Genomic DNA, 24,604 nt, shown 5'->3' with positions numbered 1-24,604 from the left:
CAATTAACCTAACCTCTCTAGGACTGAATGTTTGAATTGATTTTGGTGAAAATGCATGGATCTTAATATTGGATACAGATAAATTAGTCAATTTTTCAGGACATTTTTGTCTATATGGTTGCTCTACAATAGCGTTTGTTGCATTCTCCAAATAATGTTTTATTTAATTTTTAAAAATATATATTTAAAAATTGTAGTAAGAAAAACAAAAATTCAGAAGCAACTGTCAATATTCTATTACTGTTTTTATTTATCTGTTTTCATATTTTTAAAATTCAAAACAGCACAATGTTTTTTACATAAAAACCCAGTTTTTATTGGATTACTTAATTATGAAGCATAATAACAAAACAATAAAATTCACTTACATTTTTTAATGATTTTATGACAAGCTCCTGAATTAGTTGTCTGGGAGATGAGATAAAACTGTTTGTTACATTCAGTTATTATTATTAAAATAATAATTAAAATAAACTATTTACATTACGTACGAGGGTAATTCGGAAAGTAAGGTCCGATTCGCGTTAACCAAACAGTAAGCGAGCAGCGAAATGCGCATGCGCTCTGACTCCTGGCATGCATTGGGCGCAGAACGACGCCATTTGCAGTGAAATCGTTGTAGTCAGCTGTTTTCTGTGCCTTTTTAAAATGTTTAAAACTATTGAACGTCCCGCCGACTGTGAAATACGGTCTGTGATACGGTTTTTGACAGCAAGGGACGTTTCAGCAGCGGATATTCATCGACAGATAAGTGAAGTGTACGGTCCAAATGCAATGAGTGACAGCAAAGTACGGAAGTGGGTGAGAGCTTTTAAAGATGGACGGGAAAATGTCTATGACGAACCACGATCTGGTCGGCCTTCAGTGATCACCGAAGATTTGGTGAAAGCCGTCGATGAAACAATTCGTGAAAATCGGCGATTCACTGTTTCTTCATTAGCAATAGAATTTCCAAACGTGAGTAGAACCACATTGTTTAAAATTGTTTCTGAGATTTTGGATTTTCGCAAATTGTGCTCACGTTGGGTTCCCAGGCTGCTTACTGAGGAACACAAAAAAAGAATGGGTATTGCTCTTGAATTTTTTATCCAATATCATCAGGAAGGTGATAACCTTTTAGATCACATTGTGACGGGTGGTGATGACACATGGGTTTCCCACATAACCCCAAAAACGAAACGCCGTCGATGGAGTGGCGTCACTCGACGTCGCCGGCATTTGCGTCGTCACTCGACGGCGGCGGCCGACTTCTATGACACCAGCATTCAAAAACTTGTAGATCGTTATGACAAGTGTTTAAAAAAAAAGTGGAAATTATGTAGAAAAATAGTGATTGATTCAGGAATGAAATAAAACAAGTTTTTTTTAAAAAATCTGTTGTGGTTTTTTTAAATAAAACAACGGACCTTACTTTCCGAATTACCCTCGTACAATGACCATTCATTCACTTTTTATAATTCACTTTTGACTCAGTCTTTGAGATCTCAATATCACTGTCCAAGTATCTGTCTATTTCTGAAGTAAGAAAATTGTTTTGTTCCATGAGGTAGTGGAAGAACTAAAACCCCGTTCAACAACTATAAACAGTTAAACACTAAACATGGAGAACACAATACATAGAATGTAAGCAGAACATTGAAGTGACGAAAATTGAGCATATGGCAGAATGTAAACAATAACAAAACCAGCTATTAGTTGTGGTTCCAGTGTGCAAACATAACAAATCGAAATGGATTAATTGCTTATAAGGATGCACGAGAATACAAAACTGCGATCTAGCAGAAAAACAAACAAATAAGTGATCGTTAGTGTCTAGAAAGAGCGCAACAAGTGACACTCGGGCAAGTTCCCCAATGGGTTAAGGTGGTGAAATCAATTTTTGATTGTAATAATTTTTATAAAAATTGTATACAAAATTTTGGTTACAGTCTTTTACCGCTTTTAAATCAGATCTCACCGCTACTGTGATAGTATATAGTTAGTATTCAGAAATTCTCAATCTAGTTGTCAAGCTTTTCCAAAGTTCTTTTAATCTTGATACTAAAAATGCAGAGAATACACTATTTTCCTGCGGTGATGTTACATTGATGCACGAAACTTTGTTGTATGTTGTTTTTATGAATTGTGAATACAAGGTCTTGTTTTCTGTTGTCGATTTTAATTTTATTTCTTCTTGATAATTTGAGTTCATTTGTAACTACTACTACTGATAGGACCTTCCAATATCCACAATCGGCCTATCATGCTGAAATATATGCTCCAAACCCTACACAATATAAATATTGCACACGAAAGTCCGACACACAGAAATCGGACAAACATACCTTCCTGACAGCCGAGTCTCCCGCTGTACCAAACTGTTCGTGTCTAGACGCTTGAAGTCTGTCGACAGCACTCGACGTCTGACGAGCTGTCAGGATACTGAACGGAGTGACTGGTGCCACCAAGCTGCTGGATTGTACGTAACTCTGCTCCGGGTCTTGCTCACTCTCCAGTTCTAGGTACTGCAGCTCCTGAAACCACAGACATTTTCTTTTTAGTTTATTAGTTGAATTAACTGAAATGAGTGGTGTAACTAAGCTGGGAATGGGGGAGAATAAAACCCCTCCCTCCGAATAGTCCTGAATGCTAAAAAAATAAAAATCCAAAAACATGTTTGAAATACAGCAGTTAAATGTTTTACTTGAATCAGGCATATTTAGTGTATTTAAATTTAGATTTATTCTATACTCCAGTGTAATGTGTGCTTCACTTAAGACTTATCCTCCCCCTCCCCCCCAAAAGCCAAGTTACGCCAATTACATAAAGGCACATTTTTATTTGACTTCAAAATTTGAAATGTTTCAATTAAATTGTTATCTTGTTTTTAGAGGTTGCAGAACTGTTATGATTATTATCTTAATGCCCAATAAAAATATTGCACTTAGTCCTGTAAGAACCTTAGCGCTGCTTCTGGAGTGACAGGATATTCAGGATGGGTAAGGTAAGGGGGTAGGGGCCGCCTCCTGTTGAGAGGAAGAATTAGGGCACTAATCTCAATGTCAAGTCTCCCAGGAAGAAGCTCTGAACCAGCCTCTCCAGTCAAAGTAGACAGGGGGTGGCACACCCTTGTTGAGGGCAACAAGAACCTCTGATAGTTAGGGAACAAACCCCACCAACTCCAACAGTCATCTCCCGCAGTAGACTAGACCTATCTAATTCCCTTTGAACCCCAGAATCTCGACATTTACGGTTAGTGATGTGCCGCTCCTGGACATCCAAGAGGTTGCCCAGATTTAAGTGACACATCGATTTTAGCTGTGCCCAGTGGTAAGTTCAACAGGAATATTCATGTTTATTGTTATTTAAATTTGACTTCTTTCATTGGTATGTTAAGGCGAGTCACACTAGTTCCATATTAATTATCATAAGTATTGAAATCATCAACAAAAAAGTGCCTTTCCTCTCGCTTTAAAAACCGTACAAACTCACCTGACAGCTGTCGATGAAGTGTAGCTGGGAGTGTGAGCACCAAGGCGCGCTTGTGTCTGCCAACACGTGACTTCTGGGTACAAAGATGGCCGCTAGTACAGAGGTGCCAGGGCTACACAAGTTGTGTCTCTCGTACACGGGGTTTGGGTCGGATGGTGAAAATACAAACACTGAAATAACAAATTGTTCTATACAGTTTCAAAGCTTTGGAGTTCTATAAATTATACTCACACTATGACGTACTGATGACAATACCCTGGGCTTTATTCACCTGATCATTCCCGCAAAAAGCAATATATTATAGCAACTACTACAGCATATTAAAACTTCACCTGCCGTGAAGATCATACTTGGCTGACAAAAAATAACCTTGAATGACAAGCTCTCTGACTCCCCAGTCCTATATTTGCCAACCAAATGAAGGGAAAAATCGTTCATTACATGTTTACTCAATATTAAATAAAACTCATATTTCACAAAAATAAATTGCAATAAGTATAATAAAATTTTATTAGAATCTATGACACATCTAACTTGCTTTTCTTTATCTTAGAAATACTGTATTGAAAGATCAATCACTATCCAAATCTGAAAATTTCACTCTCTGTCGTGTAGTAGGTGACGCTACAAGAGTTTATGGCCAGTGACTCATTTTGAGTTCCTCTAGGTTAAATCTGTAATGGCCAGTGACTCATTTTTAATTCATCTAGGTTCAATCTGTAATGACCATTGACTCATTTTGAATTACTCTAGGTTCAATCTGTAATGACCAGTGACTCATTTTGAGTTCCTCTAGGTTCAATATGTAATGACCAGTGACTCATTTGGAGTTCCTCTAGGTTCAATCTGTAATGATGGGTGACTTTTTTTGAGTTCCTCTAGGTTAAATCTGTGATGGCCAGTGACTCATTTTTAATTCATCTAGGTTCAATCTGTAATTACCAGCAATCTGTAATTACCAGTGACTCATGTTGAGTTAATCTAGGTTCAATCTGTAATGACCAGAGACTCATTTTGAGTTCCTCTAGGTTCAATCTGTAATGATGAGTGACTTTTTTGAGTTCCTCTAGGTTAAATCTGTGATGGCCAGCGACTCATTTTGAATTCATCTAGGTTCAATCTGTAATTACCAGCAATCTGTAATTACCAGTGACTCATTTTGAGTTCCTGTAGGTTAAATCTGTGATGGCCAGCAACTCATTTTTCATTCATCTAGGTTCAATCTGTAATGACCAGTGACTCATTTGGAGTTCCTCTAGGTTCAATCTGTAATGATGATGAGCGAATCATTTTGAGTTCCTGTAGGTTAAATCTGTGATGGCCAGTGACTCATTTTTAATTCATCTAGGTTCAATCTGTAATTACCAGCAATCTGTAATTACCAGTGACTCATGTTGAGTTAATCTAGGTTCAATCTGTAATGACCAGTGACTCATTTTGAGTTCCTCTAGGTTCAATCTGTAATGATGAGTGACTCATTTTGAGTTCCTCTAGGTTATATCTGTGATGGCCAGCGACTCATTTTTAATTCATCTAGGTTCAATCTGTAATGACCAGTGACTCATTTGGAGTTCCTATAGGTTCAATCTGTAATGATGAGCGACTTTTTTTAGTTCCTCTAGGTTAAATCTGTGATGACCAGTGACTCATGTTGAGTTCCTCTAGGTTTAATCTGTAATGACCAGTGACTCATTTTGAGTTCCTCTAGGTTCAATCTGTAATGACCAGTGACTCATTTTGAGTTCCTCTAGGTTCAATCTGTAATGATGAGTGACTTTTTTGAGTTCCTCTAGGTTAAATCTGTGATGGCCAGCGACTCATTTTTAATTCATCTAGGTTCAATCTGTAATTACCAGTGACTCATGTTGAGTTAATCTAGGTTCAATCTGTAATGATGAGCGACTTTTTTTAGTTCCTCTAGGTTAAATCTGTGATGACCAGTGACTCATGTTGAGTTCCTCTAGGTTTAAATCTGTAATGACCAGTGACTCATTTTGAGTTCCTCTAGGTTCAATATGCAATCTGTAATTACCAGTGACTCATTTGGAGTTCCTCTAGGTTCAATCTGTAATGATGAGTGACTTTTTTGAGTTCCTCTAGGTTAAATCTGTGATGGCCAGCGACTCATTTTTAATTCATCTAGGTTCAATCTGTAATTACCAGTGACTCATGTTGAGTTAATCTAGGTTCAATCTGTAATGACCAGTGACTCATTTTGAGTTCCTCTAGGTTCAATCTGTAATGATGAGTGACTTTTTTGAGTTCCTCTAGGTTAAATCTGTGATGGCCAGCGACTCATTTTGAATTCATCTAGGTTCAATCTGTAATTACCAGCAATCTGTAATTACCAGTGACTCATTTTGAGTTCCTGTAGGTTAAATCTGTGATGGCCAGCAACTCATTTTTCATTCATCTAGGTTCAATCTGTAATGACCAGTGACTCATCTGGAGTTCCTCTAGGTTCAATCTGTAATGATGAGCGAATCATTTTGAGTTCCTCTAAGTTCAATCTGTAATGACCAGTGACTCATGTTCAGTTCCTCTAGGATTAATCTGTAATGACCAGTGAGTCATTTTGAGTTCCTCTAGGTTAAATCTGTGATGGCCAGTGACTCATTTTTAATTCATCTAGGTTCAATCTGTAATTACCAGCAATCTGTAATTACCAGTGACTCATGTTGAGTTAATCTAGGTTCAATCTGTAATGACCAGTGACTCATTTTGAGTTCCTCTAGGTTCAATCTGTAATGATGAGTGACTCATTTTGAGTTCCTCTAGGTTATATCTGTGATGGCCAGCGACTCATTTTTAATTCATCTAGGTTCAATCTGTAATGACCAGTGACTCATTTGGAGTTCCTATAGGTTCAATCTGTAATGATGAGCGACAGTTCCTCTAGGTTAAATCTGTGATGACCAGTGACTCATGTTGAGTTCCTCTAGGTTTAATCTGTAATGACCAGTGACTCATTTTGAGTTCCTCTAGGTTCAATATGTAATGACCAGTGACTCATTTTGAGTTCCTGTAGGTTAAATCTGTGATGGCCAGCAACTCATTTTTCATTCATCTAGGTTCAATCTGTAATGACCAGTGACTCATCTGGAGTTCCTCTAGGTTCAATCTGTAATGATGAGCGAATCATTTTGTGTTCCTCTAAGTTCAATCTGTAATGACCAGTGACTCATGTTCAGTTCCTCTAGGATTAATCTGTAATGACCAGTGAGTCATTTTGAGTTCCTCTAGGTTAAATCTGTGATGGCCAGTGACTCATTTTTTATTCATCTAGGTTCAATCTGTAATTACCAGTGACTCATGCTGAGTTAATCTAGGTTCAATCTGTAATGACCAGTGACTCATTTTGGAGTTCCTCTAGGATTAAATCTGTAATGACCAGTGACTCATTTTGAGTTCCTCTAGGATTAATCTGTAATGACCAGTGACTCATTTTGAATTCATCTAGGTTCAATCTGTAATTACCAGCAATCTGTAATTACCAGTGACTCATGTTGAGTTAATCTAGGTTCAATCTGTAATGACCAGTGACTCATTTTGAGTTCCTCTAGGTTCAATCTGTAATGATGAGTGACTCATTTTGAGTTCCTCCAGGTTATATCTGTGATGGCCAGCGACTCATTTTTAATTCATCTAGGTTCAATCTGTAATGACCAGTGACTCATTTGGAGTTCCTCTAGGTTCAATCTGTAATGATGAGCGACTTTTTTTAGTTCCTCTAGGTTAAATCTGTGATGACCAGTGACTTATGTTGAGTTCCTCTAGGTTTAATCTGTAATGACCAGTGACTCATTTTGAGTTCCTCTAGGTTCAATCTGTAATGACCAGTGACTCATTTGGAGTTCCTCTAGGTTCAATCTGTAATGATGAGTGACTTTTTTGAGTTCCTCTAGGTTAAATCTGTGATGGCCAGCGACTCATTTTTAATTCATCTAGGTTCAATCTGTAATTACCAGCAATCTGTAATTACCAGTGACTCATGTTGAGTTAATCTAGGTTCAATCTGTAATGACCAGTGACTCATTTTGAGTTCCTCTAGGTTCAATCTGTAATGATGAGTGACTTTTTTGAGTTCCTCTAGGTTAAATCTGTGATGGCCAGCGACTCATTTTGAATTCATCTAGGTTCAATCTGTAATTACCAGCAATCTGTAATTACCAGTGACTCATTTTGAGTTCCTGTAGGTTAAATCTGTGATGGCCAGCAACTCATTTTTCATTCATCTAGGTTCAATCTGTAATGACCAGTGACTCATTTGGAGTTCCTCTAGGTTCAATCTGTAATGATGAGCGAATCATTTTGAGTTCCTCTAAGTTCAATCTGTAATGACCAGTGACTCATGTTCAGTTCCTCTAGGATTAATCTGTAATGACCAGTGAGTCATTTTGAGTTCCTCTAGGTTAAATCTGTGATGGCCAGTGACTCATTTTTAATTCATCTAGGTTCAATCTGTAATTACCAGCAATCTGTAATTACCAGTGACTCATGTTGAGTTAATCTAGGTTCAATCTGTAATGACCAGTGACTCATTTTGAGTTCCTCTAGGTTCAATCTGTAATGATGAGTGACTCATTTTGAGTTCCTCTAGGTTATATCTGTGATGGCCAGCGACTCATTTTTAATTCATCTAGGTTCAATCTGTAATGACCAGTGACTCATTTGGAGTTCCTCTAGGTTCAATCTGTAATGATGAGCGACTTTTTTTTTAGTTCCTCTAGGTTAAATCTGTGATGACCAGTGATTCATGTTGAGTTTCTCTAGGTTTAATCTGTAATGACCAGTGACTCATTTTGAGTTCCTCTAGGTTCAATCTGTAATGATGAGTGACTTATTTGGAGTTCCTCTAGGTTCAATCTGTAATGACGAGTGACTAATTTTGAGTTCCTCTAGGTTAAATCTGTGATGGCCAGCGACTCATTTTTAATTCATCTAGGTTCAATCTGACTCATTTTGAGTTCCTCTAGGTTCAATCTGTAATGATGAGTGACTTATTTGGAGTTCTTCTAAATTCAATCTGTAATGATGAGTGACTCATTTTAAGTTCTTCTAGGTTAAATCTGTGATGGCCAGCGACTCATTTGGAGTTCCTCTAGGTTCAATCTGTAATGATGAGTGACTCATTTTGAGTTCCTCTAGGTTAAATCTGTGATGGCAAGCGACTAATTTTTAATTCATATAGGTTTAATCTGTAATGACCAGTAACTCATTTTGAGTTCCTCTAGGTTCAATCTGTAAAGGCGACTCAAAATAATACCAACACAAATACAACACAATTTTTATTTTTGAAAATCAATATTTTTGTATTGCTTATTGCTTTTAGGTAAGACTTATTATAACTTTACATATACTGGACATTTGTTGGGTTTTTATGTAAAGCAATGTTTTATATTGACCTATCAAAAAACCTTTATGGATATTAAATTCTGCATCTTTTGGCTATTTTGAATGGTTTGACAAAGCTTTAGTACATGACTAGAGAACTTGAGTTTTGTTCTACACTTGCTCAACAACCAGTAGTTTTTACGTCAATTTTTTGTAGTAGTTAATGTTGTATCCAGATTTCTCCTTCGGGAAACATCCTTTCTTTAGTGATGGCCATAGCTTAACAGCATTTTTCGTGTCTTCATTACTTTCCCAGAATCTAGCTCAAAGTTTGCTTTCCAACTGATATGCTGGGGCAAGTTATAAGTCAAATGGTCACAGGCTGTTGGGCTGTAAGGTGGGTTAGTTATAGAAGTGTTCCCAACTTAAGTGTTGGACATGGAGCACACCATGGGTCCGAGCATTGTCATGGAGCAATACAAGCTTCTTGACTGAGCATCCATATCCTTTCATTTGAATTGTACCATCCGACAAATCTTAGTATTTTCACTGTAAATCTTTCATTTCCAAAGACGAATTTCAGTTGGGTACTTTGAAAAAACAAGTAAGTAATAGAACAAATCTAACAGTTGTCAGATTAGACAATTGTTTGAAACATTGTGAATGATTACGGAACCAGAATACACGTTACAATTCAACTGCTATACCATCAGTAATAATCAAGCAGTAAAACTAGTGCAAATACGTGGATTAACCCATTGCGAATCGTATTGTTTTGGCCCGTGGGCACCAGCGGGCACGAATTAATTTACGGTCAGCGGCCGCACGAACAGCAATGGTGCGCCACATCTTATCGCTCGCTATTGTATACTAGAAAATTCAGCTGTGAAGGTATTCGTTCAGATGGAACATGGGCCTGCTGGAGTATTCGTGATGTAGGAACGATAACACGCGAGCAAGGTTCCGGGGTGGGAGGGATGATGTCTGAATCATAGTCTAAATAAAGCGGCTCGGGCGAAGCGATTACAACATCCGGGCCATTGTCTAGACTAAACTCGCCAACATGTACGTCTGCGTCATTTAGTTCTGTTTCACTAACCTCAAAGTATTATAATAACAGCTGAGGGAAACAACCAATCAGAAGCGCTAAAAATCAGAGAGTAAACTCATATGAATGATTTTTCAACTTCGACATACAACTGCGATCTGTAGGATATTTATAAAACTTTTGAAAACTCTAAACGTAGACCGTTGTTAAACACTCTTAGTTGACAAGTGAAGACGATCGCCCGATCTATCAGACATTAATAGAACTATTTGGAGGGAAATTTAAAAGCAGACTGCTTTTGCAACCTGAGCTCATCATCAGGCCCGGCCGCTGCGTGATGAGCCCAGCTCGTCAGTGATCTGCTATGGGTTAACGACAGTACTTTGATTGTAGGAAAACTAGTTTTTTCTTTCTCTCTCTCTCTGGCATACCACTGTTTGGCAAAACAGACTCAACAGTAGTCATAGAGAATGCCGCACAGCAGCAAGACTCACCAGAGCTGTCAGGTGTGAAGGCTGCCATGTGAGAGGATAGTGGGTCGCTGCAGAGTAGAGACGGTCCGAGCGGCAGTGACCAGGCAACACGCAGGCTCAGCAGGTTCCAGACGATGAGGTGGGAGTCGCCCGTGGTCACCACCAGATGGCAACACTCTCTGGACCCAAACTCCACCGCCCTGCACACCATTCACAAAACATTGAGAAAATTTGTCACTTCAACGAATGATGAAATAATTATTTTAATCTCTACTCTGTGAACCTCAATCGTGTGGTAAAATCTTCTGAATCATCATGGAAGATCGAATAAGAATTAAAACTCTATAAATATGACCAAACCACACCACAAATGTCAAATGTTTTATTAACCCTCTAAGTGCTGGCTAATATCAGACCTGTACTCTGCCCTGGCTGGGGTTTTTTTGATCAAAAATATCCTCATGTACTAGCATAAATAAAAAAATCATATAATTATAATATAATCTAATGCCTTTTCAATTCTTGTATATATATAATCTGGATCTCGGAAGCGGCTCCAACGATTTTCATAATATTTAGTATGCAGGGGGTTTTGGGAATAATAAATCGATCTAGTAGGTTTCATTTTTAGAAAACGTTGTTTTATCCATGTTTTCAAGCAATGAAAAACTGCTATAAAGTCAATATTTATATTTTTTTGTTAACATTCTATAGTAAATTACATCTGACGTATAACAAGAGTACTAAGCCAATCCTCACAACTGATGTTTCATTAGAAATGCCAAAGAGTAAAAATTAAAATGTTTGTATAAATTAACGAAAGTTCAAACGAAAAGAAAATTTGATTGTAATATCGGTTGATGAATAATTTCACTCCTTTTAAAATTAAACCTATTTATCTATTTCATATACTTCGTCCCACATGTACTGCTGAAGTCAAATGCCTGCAAACCTTACCTAACATTATACGTTGCGGCACAACGTGTAGCTACAGAAAATGACGAGCAACGAGAATACCATAAATGCGGTTTCTAATCGCATAAATAGAAATTCTTTTGGTGACTGTTGTTTGAATGGACGAATTTTAATGGAGCAAAAAAAATTTTCAAATGTGTTTTTTAATATGTTTTTTTTTAAACCGTCAACCATATTCAGAAGAGTTTCATAAGCAATCAGAAACATAAACGCATCTTTTACTCTGGCATCCTTCAATGCAGATGACAGAACATAGCTACAGCATTTATAGTTTTATCATTTGCAGGCAAGTATATCATTAAATGAATCCCAAAACACGATTTACCAGAAAAAAGACCTGATTTTGATTTTGACTTAACTAACCCAAAACTGTTTACAATTAATTGTTGTTGTAGAACAATAAGTTTCGTTATTTCTGAGAGGGATCGGAGTTTTGGGTTAGTACAGTTAAAATCAAAAAGCTCATCAGTTTATTTTTTACATTAACCTAAGTTGTAAACTCAAGCCATCTTTGGACGGCTTTCATTTTTGACTCGGTTATCCGTTTGAGGTCGGGTTTGCGGCTCTGTACTCTACTAATAAAGACCTTTTATTTGATATGCATATCAACCTGTACTTACATTTAAGATTTTCTTCAGACTCCTAGCGGGCCGCCCCCCTGAGGAAGTACCGCATCACTGAATATGTCATAAAATAGATTTTTATGTCCAGTAACTTTGTGAAAGGTTTGGTAGCTCTATTTTAAATATTTTGAAAAATATTTAACCGACCCGGGACTTTTGGGCCCAAACTCTAGCCATCTTTGAACGGCTGCCATATTTGACTCGGTTATCCATTTGAGGTCGGGTTTGCGGCTCTGTACTCTACTAATAAAGACCTTTTATTTGATATGCATATCAACCTATGCTTACATTTAAGATTTTCTTCTGACTCCTGGCAGGCCGCCCCCCTGAAGAAGTAGCGGATCACTGAATATGTGATAAAATATATTTTTTCGTCCAGTAACTTTTTGTAAGGTTTTGTAGCTCTATTTTAAATATTTTTAAAAATATACATAGTAACACAAACAATGAAAAAATAGTATTGTGGTGGACTTGTAGAAATATACAGTATAAAGTAGTTCCAAAAATAATGCTTTTCAGATTTTGCCAAAGTTTAGAAGTGCTTGAGAAAAAAAAAGATGATAAGTAAAAACATTTTCATCATGATACTAGTAGAAGGGTAAATGAGACTTTGGTTTATAACGGAATATTAGAACGAAAAGGGCAGTAGCAGAGGGTGCATGGCGGGGGTTGTGGTTCAGTTTATTCCCCCTCCTCACCCCCACCATACCCCATAACAAAGGGCGTTGATGTGATGTCTGAGATATCTCATATATCAAGCACGATGATACGATCTTCACTAGTAAAACTATACACTTACACAATACACTTAACCCATATATATATATATATATATATATATATATATATATAAAACCCTGTTCATGAACTTACATTACTAATCCTCGTTTGCTGTAGCTTACTATTTGGTGTAATATTTCTTAATAAAAGTAATGTCTTTACTGAAAATGATCTGTAGAACAATTCTACCACATGATTCCAAAAGTAAGGTTTTATTATTTGATAACGGTGGCGAAGTTATATTGTTAAAATAAACAATCCTATTAAAAAATCTCTTATAGAAATACGCTGTGAACTATGGTCGTTAACGCCACAATTTTTAGAAGGTTTCTCTTTGCTACTTGAATCTTCCATGGGTTTTATTGATCATCAACGCTTTATATGCACAGAAAATAATTCATATATGTATACAAGCGTGACAACGTCTGCCCTCACTGACCTGAGTGTGGAGTTGTCCCGAGTGAGGGAGGTAATCAGCTGGGTGGTCTCGGTGTCCCAGAGTGTGAGACTCGATCCAAACGTCACCCCCAACACTGAACCGTCTGCTGAGAATCCTGCGCCGTGTGCCGGCTGCGTCCGGTACTGGCCTACACTGTCGCAGGTCCACCGCAATCCTTCACCTAGAGTCAAAACACAGATTGAAAATTTTGGACGGAATCTTTATTACCTTCTTTAGTTAAGCTTTTAAAAGTACAGGGCCAATACTCAAAAGTTCTTTGAACATTCAAAAGGATGCCCTTTTTAATCCTATTATTGCGTAGGGATTTGTTTAATAAGTATTAAATGTAGGAACATCTGTAATCTTTTCCACTCGTGTTTCTTCCTCCTAACAGCTAAAGATTTTATATCTTTCCTGTTTCTATTATGAATAAATGTGTGTGTGTGTGTTAAACTGAATGAATTTATTCCAACATCGAATGTACATCAATACAAAATTATAATAACTTGGAATTGACTGACCACTTTTGCAAGTAGTGTGTGCAGTGGACAACAAAATAAAACAGGTTTCTTATCAGATTCCAGTCTATGGATTCTTCATGATATCAGCCGGCTGCTTCCACACCCCCCCCCCCCCCCCCCCGTAGCACCTGCACTACAGATTAATAATAGATAACACTGCAAGAGTCACCAACAGAACTAAAATACTTTCCTTGTTACAATCTTTATTTAACAAACTAAAACACATATCTCAATAACCCTCCCTTCTCAACCAGAACTAGAATTTATACTAAATATATATACAAGTAAAAACATGATTCTTTGCTATTTAATATTTCTTCATGTTAATTTAATCCTAATTTATTTATACATATAATTTATATAATAAAAAAAAAAATACTATAAGGGAAAATTATTCATTGTAAAATGAGTTACAATTCTCGTGTAATAACAACAACATTCTTAATTTAGTACAGACACTTAAGTATTTCTGTTTCTGAATTCAGAAAAGTGAATATTTTCTAATATTTTCTATGTGATTAAGCTCATGTCTTAAACCTTTCTGATACAAGAAGATGGATGGTTAATGTACCAACAACATTCAGATTCACAATTCCACATGGTCCTCTCTAAGTTTACTGAAATATCATTCTTGAAATTTCACATCATACAAAACGTCGAGTGTAGTCAATCTACAAAGAGAACTTGAAGAAGCCAGGTCTGTCATGTTAACGAACTGGCGTGACGACAAGCTTTTCTATTTGGATATCAACAGTAATGCCTATACTTTTGTTGGTAACCGTAACAAGATCAGCCCCAAACACTAATTGAACTGTTATAACCCTTTACGTGATAAATACAAATTCCATAAATTTGTTGGTAGAGCTGAATTATAAAAAATATAAGAATTATCTTAGTTACATTTTAATACAAAAATATAAATGATGAATGAAGTGGAAATGATTTTGAAGTGGTAATCAATAACAGAACAGACTCAGCGGCAGTTCAGGGCAGATGGGTAAAGAATTAAATTGTCCTCTATTTCATCTCGTTTATCATAAAGTTGTCAAAGTTGATTGTGATAACTGCGACTTGAAATATACTGACGAAACAAAAAGAAAGAGAGTTGAAGAACATTAAGTATGTTTCAAACATCAACAGGAAGAAATTCAGCCATAACAAAACATGGCACCGTTTTTCTCATGTTAGATAAATAACTGAAGGAAATCCAAAATAATCTTTATACTTTTAAAATGTCATTTTATTGGTAACAACCAAAACAATTCAGTACATAATGAAACTGGCCCTTTTCAAAATTTTACATAAATGTGTTTAATTTAGTTAAATACACAAATTTCAAAATTTTAGATATTCAAAACACTCCTTAATTTCGGACACATAAAATTTTACTGCCGTGTAAATTTATAATTGACACATGTTTTTATTTAAGAACACATTTGTTTGTATTGCTACGCACTTCCATTCTTTTGCTCAGTTGTGTTGGTGAGTCGATTCGATGATATGTTGTTTGAAACACAGGAATCGCAGACAAAATACAACAAAATTATTTAATTCTATGATTAAAAATTAACAACATTGAAAAGAAGAAAGGAAAAGGGCACAAGGAAGGAGAACAGATGAAATGAAAGAGTATCTAAAACTTCTAGAGGATGTTGGTGTTAATTTCGACTCACTATGGATGGAGTCAGAGACAGAAGGAACCCAGGTGCGGAACTTGCAGTCTGCGCCGGTGGTCACCAGGAGGTACTGGTCCGGCATCGTACCGGCTGGCTGGAACTTTACAGAATTCACCTGACCTTTGTGTGGCAGCTGGATGCAGGTGTTGAGGCTGAATCTGTGCACATCATTTTGTGTTATTGCCATTTAAGTGATACTCAGCAAGTTCAGAGATAAAACCGTATTGATACCAGATTCAGTGGAATACAAATATAAAACTAATTGACTATATAAAACCATAAAAGTTTCCAAACAATATGGTTTAACTCAATTTTGTATAAAAAAAATCGGCATATTGCAAATTTTTCTCACAGTACTTTTTTCTTACAGAAGATTTCTAAATGACCCCTAGAACCCAATACCACCCTCAGCAAGTGGAAACAATAGTGTCTCACAAAAACTACTTGGTACAAAATTCGTTTTATAAATATCTTAGCTAATTTTGTTGGTCAGCTTTCCATTAAGTTCCAATATAGAGTTCCAAATTTTCTTTTTCATGCAACACAAAAAAATTGAAAAATCATTATTTTGACATTCATTTTCCACTATAATATTTTCGTTCCAATCTACCACTAGAAATATCACTTGCTCAAATTACACATGATTGTACAAAGTTTGTTTACAAAAATTTATTTATTCTGTTATTTCCTCATTGCCATCATGGTTAAGACCAATATAAAAATATTCATCAAATCCTATGGAACGACATGCACCATCAGTGAACTCAGTTTTGCTTGTAAAGAAATGAAGCTTCAAGCAAAATTTCAAATCTGTAAGCAATTTCATTTTCGAGATATTGTGCGGACGGACAGACAGATATAAATGAAATTTTGTCAACCTCTTGAATGATGGTCTTCGCTAAACCCAATAAACTTAAATGAGTTACAAAAGCTGCAAACTATGATAAACAGCATTATACTGGTAATGATTCATTGTCAGCAGGAATCATAAGCATTCCTGCATGTTCACTGCACTTTCATGAATGTTAAAGTGTACAATAACATATCTAAAATAAGAAAATAAAATATATCAGTATGCTACGATTATAAGTTCAGTAATCTTCAATCAAATTATATTCCAATTAATTTCTAAAACGAAATCAAAATCACTGGTATAAGGCATCAAATATGGTTTTGTTTTAACTGAAATGGAGGGTTATCTTTTTCAATCTTTCTTAAAAATAAAAACGTTATTTACTACAAAACTTACTGCCTTGCATTGAACTTGTACTGCCAGAACTTGAGGAGCGTCTCGAAGAAAGTCTCGTGGTCATCTCTGGTCTCCACAGTAACCATCCACTTGCCATCGTGTGACACTGCCACCTGGGTTACTTCTGCGTTGATAATATCTTTGTGCCTTTCTTGTGTCAGGTAGTTCTGGCCCGTGATGTCCAACTAACACAAAAACCCAGCAAGATTATATTTTAGGTCTTTGGTTATTCACATGTTGTGTCTAAGGTAAAGCATTCTTAGTCTTACTTGGACCGCTCCCAAAAGAATTACAAATATCCTAAGGAGCTTAATAAGAAATGAGAGGGGAATGAAGAAACTCAAGCCCCCCTCCCAGAAATTTTAGAAGGTCAATATTAAAATTTCACCTTATAGCTTGTTACTGTAAAATAAAAAGCAGAGCTCTTTGCTCTCACCTTAAAGATTATTAAGTCTTATAATACATACAAACTACACACATTATTTAACCCTTTCCACGCCGTAGACGGATATATTAGTTTGGGATATTTACCTTGTTTTATAGTAAAATGTAATTAAACAGTTTTGTAAATAATTCTTTTTTATTTTTATCAGTAAATACGCTAGTTTTAAGTAAAATGGCGTGCGAAGCGTTAATGTTTACAACTACGTATAAAATACAATATTAATGTTTCAATAGATTTGTCAAAATTAGATAAATGGAGGTGTTTCCTTACGGCAGAACAGTTGAATTATTCATTTAGCTCAGTAGTGCCAGAAGTGCACCGCACTGATTCTTAGGGAAACGGTTAAGCTTGTTGGTCCTAATGTTGAATTTTGTTTTGTACCGAGTCGAAATTGTACTACTACATATGTAACACTTACAACTTTTCTCCTATGGTACTGTACTATCAGTATGGGGTCCTCTAAAATGTATAGAAACATTGAATTATAACTCACTTCTAAAACACATTAATTTATGAGAACTTTAATGTCATCAATTTTCCGGAGGAAATCAACGAAACATTCCTATTTGTTGGAGGCACTTAAAACTCTCTGCTGTGTGATCCACCTCTGAAATAATTATTTATGCCCACCATAGCAAGAAAAGTAAGGGAAAGAGTCTGTACACTTGAGGTGGAAAATTACCTACTTCTACTAAAAAACATTGGTTGTCAATAAATTGCTAACAAAAACAAAAAACTGCCTCGTAAAAGCTCAAGAACGATACAATCATAGAATAAATTAATATTAAAACAAAGAATAATTTACGTTGTAGAGCAGTTTGTTGTCGTCTGTGTTGAAGAACTGCAAGTGTCCGGGTCTACCGTTGAGGACGATGCTGCGAGAGAGGGGATCCCAGACGAGCCCCGCGGGGACCAGTGCTGTGCCCTCCACGGGGGTCAGTCCCCAGGACATCTTCTGTATCATTGATGTGACCCGGTTCTGAGAGTCAGCTAGCTGGACACCTGCGAAAATTATGGCTGTCAATGCAAGGTAATGGTAGTACTCGTAACTAAATAATAGGTTACGAGAACTTTTACAGTTTTCACACAAACCGGAAAACTGGAGCCAGAATGTTACTCTACTAATGTAAAATTTCTGTTCTAACTATTCAACAAAAAGTTTTTTAACCTATTAATACATATCTATGGACATTTTAAGTCTAACGTCACACAGACACAAAACTAGATGCTCTAAAAATATAGGAATTTCCTCCCTTCACCTAATTAAATTATTTCCAACAACTAATGTATTTTATATTTCTTATGCCCTATACACTAATCTCTGATCTCTCATGGAATTCTCTATTTCACTCTCCATCGATTTAAATATTTAAGACTCGGATCACTGATTGGCTTCTTCACACTAATATTGACCCCCGAGATTAATCTGGCTTGACCGAGGCAGACCTGACTAGCTACCCCCCCCCCCCACCTTCACCACCTGCCAGTTGTCATCAATTTTCTGTCCATACTGTTGAGTTAATCCTACCATATCATAGTCATTTTTTACTTGTAACTTGTTCATATTAAAAAGTTACTCTTTCACACATATTTTTTTAGTTTCCCTAACTGCTTTTACAACATTAAAAAAACTCATGCCTATGCACAGGCTATGCTGCCCATGTAGGCATTCCTTATAATATCAGTTTTATCATAATGTTAATACATACTATATACAGTAGTGTAAAGTTTTCCTGTCTTATTTTAATCTTTCGCACGCCTCTAATAAATCCATTAACTTTCCTACAAAGTCAAGACAAGAAACTTTTTTTGTTTCTTTGAATTCAAAGCTAATTTTTATTATAACTAAATTATAAAAGATAAAAGCAAAAAGTATAAAACAGGAAATTTAACTTAAAATTAGCGTATTTATTGATAAAAATAAAAAAGAACTATTTACAAAACTGTTTATTTCAAATAAATGAAACTGAAAAGTTTAATTACATTTTACTATAAAACAAGATAAATATTTCAAACTAAACACAACACTACCACACGATGAAGAATAATAAAGAGATAGTAGACGTGTGTGCTCGTGACAACTGAGAAAGCAGTAATACACGCCACGGATATGGCGGATATATATTTGGTTATGGCTCTGTAGGAGACGCAGAGCTGACAAGCAGGTGGTCGGAGTTAGACTAAAGGCGCTCCCGTCCGCCTGCCGCTTAGTGAAGGTCGTTTATAATTACTTCCTTAGCAACCGCAATTTGCATGGAGCGTGCACCGGGACATTTTGTGAACAAAAAACTGTCTAAGAGACATAATCTATAATATTGGTCTATGGCGTGGGAAGGGTTAAATATATGTTTTTTGTATTGTGCTCATTATATAATGTAATGCTAATGAAGGAATAAATCTGATTTGATTTTTATTTGGATTCAGACCTGCCTGGTATGGTCTATTGCTGCCACCTTTTAGTGTTTAAAATTTTTATGTATTACGGTTTTTGACACCTATGGAGCAGTGTATATTTAAATCCTTGAAACATAGTGTTATCCTTTATTTTAACATATAACAATGACCGCCTATTATGTTTAAATCATCCATCGTCAATAAGAAACTAAACAAAGAAAGACAACTGGTTCTGCCATGTCTTACCATTATCCTGGGTGGCTATAGCCACGTACTGGTTGTCAGGAGAGACGTTCAGGTGGAGGATGGGGGCTGGCAGTCGAGGCAAGAAGTTCCGCACATTGGACACTTCAACGTTCCACCGCACCATCACTCCTTCTCCACCGCCACTGTACATGTAGCTTCCTGGCAAATTATCAAAATATATTACTTCCTTATTGCTTATAATTTTAAAACAAAATGCTTGGCTCTACAAAAATATCTTCCAACACTGAGCGCAGGAGTGTACTAGTGCTAGTGAAAGGATTAACCCTTTTATGATGAAAAGGGCATGTTTTATGATGTAATTTTTCAGGCATGTACTTTTTAAGTGACTTTTCTGAAGGGTTGTAATGAAGAAGACAAAGGGGAAAACAGGGAAAATGCACACAATTTATAAATGCATTGTAAGTCAAGTATTAAAAAAGCAAATATAATTTTTTATCCTATTGGTCACCATAAAACTATCTACAATATAGCTTATTTAATAATAATTTGATTGGGTGTAAAATTTATTTTTCTTTTTTCTTATTTTTTTACCAATACTTTACTATATGAACAAAAAAATTTTGAAGCAGGAAACAACATTTTTAAGTTTCTTACTTTATTTTTTAAAAGAATTTTAAATTTGACGTGATAGGTTGGAAAATAAGAATAAAAATGTATGTATTAGCAAATCCCAAAATAGATAAAATACATGTGTTACATCATGTAAAAAAGATGTAGTATAGCGAATTATGATTTTACAATGTTTTGTAACTGATAACAATTAAAACAAAAAGCAGGCTACAGACAGCCAGCTCGCCTTTTTCAACACAACTAGCGTATACTACGTATAGCCTTGCATCGTCTTATTAGACAACGTACTTAAGCTGGTTAAAAATTGACCGGACTCACCTGAAGCGGAAAATGTGATGGCCAGGACCGGGAGAGTGTGCCAGTGGAAGACAGAACGAGCCTGGGAGAAGAAGGGTTGTGGCCAGAAGACTATCCGGCCTGTATTGTCTCCGGCTGCCAGACCCTTGGCCTCCGGTGCGCATGCAATCACAGTCCACCATCTGCCTGGGCCAGCCAACGTGCTGCAACACGCCAAGTTACAGCTCAACTTTCAACCGTTCTCATTGCTTCAAGTAATAAACAAAGTTGATGATGCTTTATAGGAAAATAGGCTACTACAAAGTATTATCTCATAGGCTTGAGATAATTGACAATCTGTGGATTTGGGTAAAGAAGTATCTTAACCCTAGTAGTGACAGTCATTTCACTTGTTAATGGCAGGAAGTTTTTGTGTGATGCATAAGGTATTTTTTTTTTTTTTAAACATATATAACAGCAATTATGATATATTATACATTGTGTTTTCAGAAAAGAGAGGAGAATAACATTTTGTTCAGATAACTTGAATTTATTATATATATATATATATATATATATATATATATAATTTACCTTAACTTTTAAATTTTTTTACATAATTGTGTGAGATTATGGTTTAAAAATATTTTTATTCCTAGAACTTTGAAACTTCAAGATAGCCAAAAGTTGTAAAATATTATGAGTTTTTGAAAATATATAGGTTTTTAGGGATATATACGAAGAAACTAAAAATATGTGTGAAAATTTGAAAATGTGCCTAAAACCTAACTGAACAAAAGAGCAACTATTAATTTAAAATTTACTAACCAAAAACATAATTGTTTTGAGCCAAGGAAGAATAAAGCAACAAAGTTATACTTACTGTGAGAAAATAAATCAATAGTCAGTTTGTAGACTCTTGGAGCAATTGGAAAATTCTTTAAATATTATTAAATATTAATAAAAACACTACTTTTCCAAATTGTTTATTTTTTCAGGCGAGGTCTTTCAAAACCAAAGGTTTCATCTTCAGGCAACTCCACAAATAAATATTTACACATTGTTTGTTACAATTAATATTAAAATAACATATGGTGTAAAAATGTAAATACAAAAATTTTGGAAATATTTTAGCCAGTATGAAAAATTATATTTGACTAGAGTTTAATTTTTGAATAAATTCAGAAGAAAGAAGATTGGAATTTTCAATAGGGCCCTCTTCATTGTTCATGAGTTTTTCTTTATTTCTGTTTATGTATAGTGTTTCCCAAGCATTCAAGTTCATTGGTTTTGTTATTTCTTTTATTAATTTTAGATTTGTAATTGATGTTCTGTGTCCTGATTCAATGCAGTGCTTGGCTACAGCAGATTTGTCAACTCTTCCATATTTTGTGTGTGATAAATGCTCTTTAAATCGTGTTTTTATTGTTCTTTTTGTTTGTCCAATATAAATTTTGTCACAGTCATTGCATCCAATTTCATAAATTCCCGATTTACTATCATTTGACATTTTGTCCTTAGGGTTTCCTAAAATTTGGGATAATTTGTTGCTTGTTCTGTGAGTGACAGTTTTATTTGTATGCTTTTTAAAAGTTTTGCATATTTGGTTTGAAAAAGTGCTGTATGTTGTGCAAATAAATTCATGTTTTGTGTTTTCAGGTGGTCTTAATGTTGTCTTATCTTTTCTACTTTTTCTTTTTAAAGCTTGTTTTAGTATATTGTCAATGAGTTGTGTAGTGTAACCATTGAACATAGCAATAGATTTGATGTAATTTAGTTCTTTCTTGTAGTTTTCTGTTGAAAGTGGTGTATTTAACAGTCTATAAATCATTGAATTAAATGTTGCGTGTTGAAAGTGGTGTATTTAATACACTGTTAATAGACTGTTAAATACACCACTTTCAACAGAAAACTACAAGAAAGAACTAAATTACATCAAATCTATTGCTATGTTCAATGGTTACACTACACAACTCATTGACAATATACTAAAACAAGCTTTAAAAAGAAAAAGTAGAAAAGATAAGACAACATTAAGACCACCTGAAAACACAAAACATGAATTTATTTGCACAACATACAGCACTTTTTCAAACCAAATATGCAAAACTTTTAAAAAGCATACAAATAAAACTGTCACTCACAGAACAAGCAACAAATTATCCCAAATTTTAGGAAACCCTAAGGACAAAAATGTCAAATGATAGTAAATCGGGAATTTATGAAATTGGATGCAATGACTGTGACAAAATTTATATTGGACAAACAAAAAGAACAATAAAAACACGATTTAAAGAGCATTTATCACACACAAAATATGGAAGAGTTGACAAATCTGCTGTAGCCAAGCACTGCATTGAATCAGGACACAGAACATCAATTACAAATCTAAAATTAATAAAAGAAATAACAAAACCAATGAACTTGAATGCTTGGGAAACACTATACATAAACAGAAATAAAGAAAAACTCATGAACAATGAAGAGGGCCCTATTGAAAATTCCAATCTTCTTTCTTCTGAATTTATTCAAAAATTAAACTCTAGTCAAATATAATTTTTCATACTGGCTAAAATATTTCCAAAATTTTTGTATTTACATTTTTACACCATATGTTATTTTAATATTAATTGTAACAAACAATGTGTAAATATTTATTTGTGGAGTTGCCCGAAGATGAAACCTTTGGTTTTGAAAGACCTCGCCCGAAAAAATAAACAATTTGGAAAAGTAGTGTTTTTATTAATATTTAATAATATTTAAATAGTCAGTTTGTTTATTGTTTGCAATAATTCTATTTTATGACTTGGTTTAAAGAAAAAACTACAATATGCATCTAAATTTAGTAAAAAAATATATTACTGTTAGTATTATTTACTAAAACTACTAATATAAGAAAATTACAGAATCATAATAAACACGTTTTATGCAATACTCAATAAATATTTACAGTTATTGAACGTAATAAATGAACATATAACCAAAACTGTGCCAGGCTATAACAACAGAGTTGAAAATAAATTCCACTTTATAAAAAGCTGATTGCGTCACCGTCCACTCACTATGACTATTGAAAAAACAATATCTGCAGACAGGATGGATTCTGATGTTTGCAATGGTGCCTGAATCACAATAGTGACGCCATGACTAATCAACCACCGCGGGACTGCCACCGACGAATAGTCGTTGATCACCAACACTAGGGTAGTTTCAAAATTAAAATCACAAAAAAGTGTAAAAATTCATGAAGATTAACCCTCTAAGTGGCGGTAATATGTTGGTGAAATGGCGGGCTATTTTTCAGAGTCAAGCAGGACTATCTTATAATTTAAAAATAAAATGCAAATTCTAATATGAGCCATGCTTGTTATATATCATTTTTTTCGTTATAAAACTACAGAATAACATAGTAATAGTTTTTTTTTTACATACCTTAATTTTTTTTATGATGTCCACATAAATGTTCGAAAAAACTTTTTTTTCTCCACCAAACTTTTCATTTTTTACGTTTCTGTAACTTTAAAAATGTCATTCCTAGGAGATTATGTTAAATGTAAAATGTATTGTCACCATTTAATTCTAAACAAAAAAGCTTCAATAATATTTTTTCTATTTACAACACTGAAAAAGTTATATGGGAAAAACTAAATCTAGAAAAAAAACACTTTTTCTAGTCAGAATCGCTAGAAGTTGCTTGCCGTTTCCTCCCTGTTGTGTAAGGCCTATAAAAGTGCTGGAGTTTAGGGTAACAAAGAGGGTGAATACCGCAGTTACACCCTGGACACCAATAAACGCTTCTTTTTCTTTTCACATTAGGGTCTTTCGCACAAATGATGCACACTCTTTGATTTTTCCCATCTAAATGGGCAATTTCATGGGCGCTTTGACTTTCATGAGCAACAGTAGGTGAAGGAGTTGTATCATTGGAAACCAGTCCTTGTACTATACTATCAACAAAATCATCTCTTGCCATGGGTTTATCTGAATTTTTGGAGTATAGGATGTAAGCATTGAATACTGCAGTGTCAATTAGGTTGTACACTATTTTTTTCCAGTATTTTTT

At 35.1% G+C, this 24,604-nt stretch overlaps 1 protein-coding gene across 1 annotated transcript in view; it reads right to left on the bottom strand.

The window, feature by feature from the left end:
- The window catches only part of LOC124366411 (WD repeat-containing protein 75-like), a 65,448-nt gene that overhangs the window by 24,843 nt on the left and 16,001 nt on the right, over nt 1-24,604 (bottom strand). Inside the window, exons 5-13 of the mRNA XM_046822942.1 lie at nt 20,584-20,765; nt 19,675-19,833; nt 17,840-18,036; nt 16,590-16,774; nt 15,338-15,498; nt 13,144-13,324; nt 10,348-10,526; nt 3,472-3,641; nt 2,325-2,513 (exon numbers count right to left, since the gene is read on the bottom strand). Of these exons, the coding sequence (XP_046678898.1) occupies nt 2,325-2,513; nt 3,472-3,641; nt 10,348-10,526; nt 13,144-13,324; nt 15,338-15,498; nt 16,590-16,774; nt 17,840-18,036; nt 19,675-19,833; nt 20,584-20,765 (1,603 nt within the window). The remainder of the gene's footprint in view (nt 1-2,324; nt 2,514-3,471; nt 3,642-10,347; nt 10,527-13,143; nt 13,325-15,337; nt 15,499-16,589; nt 16,775-17,839; nt 18,037-19,674; nt 19,834-20,583; nt 20,766-24,604) is intronic.

Source organism: Homalodisca vitripennis, chromosome 7, assembly GCF_021130785.1.
Source record: "Homalodisca vitripennis isolate AUS2020 chromosome 7, UT_GWSS_2.1, whole genome shotgun sequence".
Lineage (NCBI taxonomy): Eukaryota > Metazoa > Arthropoda > Insecta > Hemiptera > Cicadellidae > Homalodisca > Homalodisca vitripennis.
The sequence above is the reverse complement of the archived record's forward strand: the minus strand, read 5'-3'. Positions and strand labels throughout refer to the sequence as shown.